Source organism: Coccinella septempunctata, chromosome 1 (genome assembly GCF_907165205.1).
Source record: "Coccinella septempunctata chromosome 1, icCocSept1.1, whole genome shotgun sequence".
Lineage (NCBI taxonomy): Eukaryota > Metazoa > Arthropoda > Insecta > Coleoptera > Coccinellidae > Coccinella > Coccinella septempunctata.
Genome location: NC_058189.1, coordinates 37,397,215 through 37,405,138, shown reverse-complemented (window position 1 = coordinate 37,405,138; position 7,924 = coordinate 37,397,215). Strand labels below are relative to the sequence as shown.

General features: G+C 35.6%; 1 protein-coding gene across 1 annotated transcript; it reads right to left on the bottom strand.

Moving 5' to 3' along the window:
- Nucleotides 1–2,929: 2,929 nt before the first annotated feature.
- On the bottom strand, nt 2,930–4,013 carry LOC123319527. Its single transcript, XM_044906559.1, has 2 exons — nt 3,459–4,013; nt 2,930–3,329 (listed from the first exon to the last, which is right to left on the bottom strand). Exons 1-2 carry the CDS (start codon nt 3,639–3,641, stop codon nt 3,090–3,092), a joined length of 423 nt encoding a protein of 140 aa, XP_044762494.1. The 5' UTR covers nt 3,642–4,013; the 3' UTR covers nt 2,930–3,089.
- Between the last annotated feature and the right edge of the window lie 3,911 nt (nt 4,014–7,924).

Below are 7,924 nucleotides of genomic sequence, written 5' to 3'. Positions count from 1 at the left end.
GATTGATTTTTTCGTCAATTGAAGCTGTCAGTTAGTTTTTTTATTGAGTAAATGAATAAAGAATCAATGTTAGATGGAATTAGAACTGAATGATTTTGAATGAAGATAGGATTCGTTCTTTCAGGTTTGAAGAGTGAACTAATCATTTTTTTCATGAATGCATAATTTTTAGAGATCGATCAAATGAATAAACGACAAGCTTCAGTTTAGTAGCGCCCATCAGTGAAAATGTAGCATTTCTTTTCAAATAAGTTGATATTTCACGTACTTGAATGCAATTTTCGTAAAATCAGAACACTCTTTACCTACTTTTACCAAAGAGGATTATTAACGAAGCTTTAAGAGATGGAATCATTGTTAAATAGTTTTTTCAAGTTCTATATCTACAGACATATCCAGTATTTCGTATATTTTTTCTCTCCATAGCAAAGAAAGGGTAATGTTTACCCGGTAAATCAAGTTTTTCAACCAAATATATGGCAATAGATTCCGAAACTTATTAATAATCAACGACTTTAACGTCAAACTGAAAACAAATAATCCAAAGAACCGCGAATCCGGACTTGTCTCTTGTCATTTTGCTCAACAGCTGATCATCCAACTCGCTGCGCGCAGTTGGCGCACTAATAACCGTTTTATTTGGAACAGCTCAGGGGCGAGAAGCCCGGAGCTGTACCGGTGCATGAAGCACCAAAAAGAAAGCGCCTCATAGTGGGTGTATTCGTGGGGCAGAACATAGACTTAATATGTTATAATATTTTTAAGTCTATGGGGCAGAATCACAGCCTTCTAAAGAGCGGTGTGAAGTTTGCTTACTTAAAATCTTTGAATAAAGAACGATTCAATGCTTACAATATCTTAGCTCAAAGATTAGAGATTAGAGATCTGCTGACTGCTGACAGAATCCCGAAGTGGCGATGGCCGCCAGTGGCGTCCACCTAATCTTATTTTCGTCCAAAAATCACTTCTGCAATTCGGAATAGGATTGCAAGTTGAAAGAATATAAATATTTGATGGTCGGTACATATAAATTTGACAATTCAAACAATTCGTTTGAAAAATAAAATTGTTCGATATAATTTCTCGATAAAATGAACTACATCACCTGGGCGCGAAGTTTTTTCCTTATAACTTCTAAGTTTTGACGACTGCCAAAATGAGATTTTCACACAAATGATCGTTGACTATTCAGGATTCATATGCTATGAAAAATTTTTCTTGCACTCCCTACAGACTAACCCTTTTCCGTATATAAGTCCGATTTGCCGCTATAAGGCGAGAAGTTTTTTCCTTATAGCTTCTAAGTTTTAACGACTGTCAAAATGAGATTTTCACACATATAATTGTTGACTATTCAAGATTCAGTTTCCGTAAAAAAAGTCAGAAAATGTATTGCCTCAATTCAAGGCCTATTTACACGAGGATATTTTCTGGCCTGTTTTCCCCCGTTAAGCTAGCGGAACCACTTTTGTATTTTTTTTTTTTTTCATTTTTTTTCTGAGAATTACAGTGAACAAACATTCAAATGTCATAATTTTAGTGCATTTAACGAACATTCCAAAAAATCATAGCTACTATAAGTTTCCGTAGATTGAGAATACTATAATACCATTCGACTTTTAGGTTTTATGAGTTTGTAATCGTTTTAAAAATGATTCACTTTTATTATTGAACAACAAGGACTTCTACGTCCCAAGGAATGAATGACTGCTGTCAGTCCGATTTTATTTATTTTTATCAAAGATTATAGAGAACTCTATAGTCTTTATTTATTATATTCCTATATCAATCTATCCGCTTCGACGGCCTGGGTTTTGCCATTTGTGATTTTTCTTGTATCTTTTCTCCACGCAATTTCAAAGAACTCTGATTTATCGAGAAATAGTCTGTGCTGTTATCGATTGAAATTCAATCTGGGAGGACTCTGCATCTTCTGAAACCCTTAAGAGTTTCAGAAGTCTGTGCCTTGTTTAATTCATTTGACCTACAATTTAGTTGTGAGGACATCAGTTCTAAGGCAGAACATCGGTTCTAAGATGTCTAAAACTCTGGTGTATTCACTGATTCGATTTTGTTTTTAATTTCGTGGGGATATGGGATCAGTTTCGTATTTTCCACTGTAGGTAGCGCGGTTTAGAATTTGACAGAGCATTGTCATTTGATATTTAAAATAATTTCCCACGACGTACGAATATCTGTTATCTGTGACGAATATGTTGTATTTATAAGCGATTATTGATGTGTGAAAATGTATTAGTTTCGAGAAAGGGTTTAGAACATTCATTTATTCGATATGTCGTTCAGTAAGTTCAGTTTTCCATATGGACAATCAAGAGCTACAGCTAAGAATTCGGTGTTGTTGGAATTTGAAGCAGAACCAAATCAGATGAATGAACATTCGGGACCGATATAGCTAAGTTTTATGGAAACTTCAGCAATATTTCAAAGAAACTGTATTGGAAATACGTAATGTGAATTGTGAGCATGTATTGAGAATAAGAAATACATAAATCTATTCGAGTCTGTTACTTCAAATATTCTTCCTGAGTAGATATAGTGAAAATTTCCTTTCCGTCAACTGAATATATTGGATATTTGACCAATTAACTGTGTTTTATTAAAATCATATTGAATTACCCCCTCACGAATTCAAGTTGTCAAGCGGAAATTATCTTGAAGAACAGTAAATCCTCATTCGAACCCTTATTCGATAGTGTTGAAATATTGACAGATTTGTTTTTACAACGAAAATTGAACTGTAAAGCACAAATATTCCTTAACAGCTGACAAAATGCACCAGTTCAAGTTCATATTTTCAACTCGTTGGACGTTGATCGCCATCGACATTCGATATCAACGCAAAACAAAATAAAACGAGAGAGTATCATTGGACTTCCTTTATTTATTTATTTATTTTATTTATTTATTGAGAAAAAGGGATACAAACAGGTTACACCCAAAATAGCATCCACAAATAGATAGAATACAAAAAACTTATAAGTGTCTACAAAAGTACCCACGGTTATCCGGGAAACCAACAATGTACATTCCACAAAAAAGAAAAACCTAAATAACTAGTATGCACTGTCTTATAAACAGAAAATTTCCTTACATTTCTTCTTGAAGGAGAGCAAGGACATAATGAAAATATTTAAATCAATGACATATTTATTAAAGTGGTCACACATCCTGGTCACAGGGGAATTCCTACCCACGTTTGTCCTGAAACTTCTGTTATGAAAAAGCTGTCTATTTCTCGTTTGCCTCTGCGGTACATGAAAATGCACGAGTGATAATAACTCCGGCGAGTCGTAGCAATTCATCACGATCTTGAAAAGGAAAATTCAGTCAGAAATTATCCTCCTTTGTTCTAAAAGTTGGATACCATATCTGTTTCGAATATCACCGATTCCCAATGTTACGTATTCCCCTGTTATTTTGAAGTGAAGAAATCTCACCAATTTATTTTGCAGTCTTTCAAACCGTAGCTTGTGCACATTATAATATGGAGACCACACTACACTACCATAACTAAGTTTACTGAATACAAAGGAATAATACAGAGATTTCACCGCCGCTTCGTCCTGAAAGTCCTTGCATATTCTACATAAAAAACCTAATGCCTTATTAGAAGTAGACATGACAAGATCGAAATGAGCATGAAAAGTCAGTTTTGAGTCAAATAGTATGCCAAGGTCTCTAACTTGGTCCACCCTGACAACGCTATTCTGTTCCAGATGGTATCGAAAGTTGATCCAATTATTCTTCCTTGTAAAAGTAATACATGCACACTTATCATAGTTGAGCTTAAGTTTATTTTTGTAACAGTAGACCAAAAATCTTTGGAGATCTTCCTGTATATTGTAGCAATCCTGGAGAGATGTTATTCTTCTGAAAATTTTCAGGTCATCGGCGTATAAGAGGATGATACAATGCTTGAAGCATTCTTTGATGTCGTTGATAAAAATCAAAAACAATAAGGGGCCAAGATGTGAACCCTGGGGAACACCCGAAGTGACCACGAACGCGGAAGACAGATAGCCGTTCAGACTGACAAGCTGACTGCGACAATGAATATAAGATGACAGCCATCTCAAAAGATCTCCATGAACACCAATCGCCGCTAACTTCATCATCAGAATATTATGGTCAACTTTGTCAAATGCTTTACTGAAGTCAGAGTATACTGAGTCCACCTGAGTTCCATCATCTAAAGCCCTACAAATGTATTCTGAATAAATAACTAAATTTGACTCAATGGAACGCCCCGAGAAAAAACCATGTTGACATTCAATTATTGATGATCGCACACTACGAAACAAAGAATCACAAACTATGCTCTCAAATACCTTACTTACTATTGACAGTTTACTGATTCCGCGATAATTATTTACCTCGCTTCTATTGCCTGAATTCTTATAAATCGGGACTAGAAGTGCCCGCTTTCAAACAGCAGGAAATATTCCAGATTGCATTGATTTATTGAATAAGATACTGAGGGGAAGGCACAATCCAGTGGCACAATGCTTAATGAAATACGAGGGGTAACCATCAACTCCGGCTCCAATATTATCATCTAATGACTTCAGCCTACTTTCTACTAAATCTGATGTGAATAACACGGCATCTATTAGATTGTTGTGACCAGAATGCGGAACAGTGTCAGAAGCCTGTCCAACAGGTTCGTACACACTACGGAAATAAGAAGCAAAAAGATTACATACGTCCTCAGCTCCCTCAGCTATAGTATCATTATATTTCATTGTGCAGGGTACAGAAGAATCCTTTTTACAATTAGATACATAGTTCCAAAATTTTTTCGGGCAAGTCCTTATTTGTTCCTGCACAGCATCAATATATAGCTTATAATCATTATGTATTAGGTCTTTACTTTTAAATCTCAAGTGTCTAAACTTTTCATAATAGTATTCATAACCGAACTTCTTCCATTTTCTGTGAAATTTATTCTTCAGTTTAATTACATCGATAGTTGTACTGGAAAAATAAGACGGATATTTTCTATTTTCCTTTGGTAGAACAAGGATAGAACGAAGCAAATGACATGGTGGCGCCGCCACGAAACTGATCTCATATCCCTGATTTTCTGAAATGTTGATGCTTGCAAAAAGTGACAAGTGCACACACCAGTGTTTTAGGCCCGTATTAATAGTCAGTTCTCAAAACGGGTCTCAAGACCTATCTCAGTTGATACTTTCTCAAGATAGTGACAGCATCTCAAGATGACGGCTTATTAATAAACGCATATCAAGTCATTGTCAGTTTGATACTATCTCAAGAAAAGAGACTTGAAACTCAACTTATGAATGTCTTGAGTAATGGTCTTGAGATATACTTGAGACTACAAAACGAAAAGAGAAATTAGTATTTTTATTTTTGCTTGATATTTTTCAATACTGTGACTCACAATAAAATGTGACGAAGCAGGATTTTCGATCGCCCATCCAGTACACGTTGTGTGTACCTCATGTGAACTCCTCTGGACATTTGAAAGATCCTGGAGTCGTGCATGCTTCCTGCCCATCTTGTTACAATACCCAAAAATTCTGTATTAGGCCCAACAATGGCTTGGACATTAATTGAAAAGTCTGATTTTCTGTTGCGATAAACTTCATGAAATCGATTTCGTCGTAGTAGTTGACCACATCTTCCATGGATTCCATATTGACTTTAATAATTCCGATTTTTGGAAGCACAAAAGACAATTAAATTACTGTCAGTTCACAAAGCAAACTAACCCAACATTCATTTCGAGATCATCTTGAGTCAGGGTTCGACCATACTCAAAATTTGACGTTCCCAAAACCTATCTTGAGATCATTCGAGTACTTGAGTCACATTTATTAATAAGCGCCTACGACATCTTAATCGGTTCAAAGGATTTGAGACATCCGTACAAAAATTTCAAGTCATCTTTCCTTCGACTCTGAAAAGTTGCTGTGATACTGATGATCTAGTTGTTCTAGCAGAAAATCTTGCCAAATTTTATTTTTCTGACCTTGACTATCTTCATCAAGAAATTGTTTCATTTAGGCACATATTCAAAAATAAAATTGACTATACCTTAGCAGAGTTCCACAATTGCATCTCGGAGGAAAGTGAGCGAACAGATTTTCAGATTACTTTTCTCTGATCCTAATAAAAGGAACATTATAGACGTAACAGATTGAAAAGATGCGATTCTGCAACGAACCATTGGCAAAACTTGTAAGTTGCGATAAAATGATGTCTCAAACGAGACGAGATTGTCAAGTTTGGCAATTTTGTTCATTGAAAAAGCAACTACAAGAAAATTAGATTCGAAGGAAATATAACTTCTTTATTTGCTAATCAGAAAGCAACAAGAGTTTATTTTTTCAGTTGACCTGTTCTGGTATGTGTTTAAGTTTTTCCTTTATCATTACATTTATAAATTAATGCTTAAGTCAGTGATGTTATGATTTTTAATTTTTCACATTATTATTATAAGCTTCCTTGTCCTTTAGTTCTTGAACTTTGTCCAGACTGAATCTCTAAATTTAAATTCACTCACTAATACCCATCATTGAGAACTCAAAAATTATTGATGGGAAAGGCCCGGTGATACGGGACCAAAGTTGCTACGCCCCTGCCTTCAGGAGTCAAATGACTTGACTTTGCTATCACAACTATTGTGCCCAAAGATATTACACATAATAATATCTTTGATTGTGCCTACCTATACACTCTATTCACTTTTCTTTTAGCACTCGGGTGGCCATGGAAATTTGACACATTTCACTCTGTATAGTACGAAAATGTGAGGCTATGACGCTTGTCCAAACATTTTTTGGTTTTAAATCAGTGCTATGTTGCCCGTTCTACGTAAAAGTCTCAGTAATTACGTATTTTACCATAATGACGAATCACTTCGGAAAATATGAAGTCGAAAATATGTGACGAACATGATTGACGATAATACGAACTGATTGAAGGCATGCCAAATCTAGTTATTTGTATGGAAAATTCAAGAGATCAGTTTTCAAATATATTTATTTTTGCTATGGAAGAAAATTGAATTATTGACACATAATGTGCAGTAGCTTGAGGAGAGTTAATGTTGGTTATCTTCTTTGGCCAAAGATGAAATAGAGATCTGATGCAGTGATAGGGAATGGGTATCACTCGAAGTTATAAACGTTATAATGTTAAATTCATCAACAAAAATCATCTTGCATCAATGGAAGTCAAAGTACCTAATCAGGGGAAGTTTCAAAGCAAGAGGAACTTTACCTTCAAACAAAAATTTCACATGAATTAACAATTAATTACCAGGACAACTGGCTCCTGCTTATGGCTGTTTTAAAAAAAATGTAATCTTCAAGAAAATCGCTGTAAAATCATTTAAAACTCAATAACAACTTGAATCGATCCAATAAAAATCAGTAGTTTGGTTCTTTGCATATGCTTCATGAATGTTCTTATTTTGAAATGAAGTCAGTTTATCAACGGTTTCGATTTGAAACGAGTTTTCTGAAAATGCCAAGACGTAAATTAACAAACGCTGAGGCTAATAGGGCTATCGGAATACTACAGGGTGGCCTAACTCAGGTTGTTGTAGCGGAAAGGCTCCAAGTCAGCCAAAGTGTGATATCTCCACTTTGGAATAGGTTCAGGGAGACAGTTTCCGTGTTGGAAAGACCAAGGCTTGGTGGTGACGAAAAACAACACCTGCTCAGGATCGTTTCATCACCGTTACGGCGAGAAGAAACCCTACATCTACGTGGTTGCGTTCACAAACTTACTCAGAGCAAGCTCTGAGTAAGCTCTGATTACCCGAAGCGTTCACAAACGTACTTTTAGTTCCTCAGAGTATGCTCTCTGAGCATGACCATACTCATACTCTACTCTAGGAGTAAGTTTATGAACACACCCCGTGTAGAATGCT

Bases quoted from the DNA above. Each gene is read 5' to 3' on its own strand.
- LOC123319527 (XM_044906559.1), bottom strand. From the start codon at position 3,641: ATGTCTACTTCTAATAAGGCATTAGGTTTTTTATGTAGAATATGCAAG. The intron at 3,330-3,458 runs GTGAGATTTCTT...TTCCTTTTCAAG, and splicing joins AAAGACTGCAAAATAAATTG to ATCGTGATGAATTGCTACGA.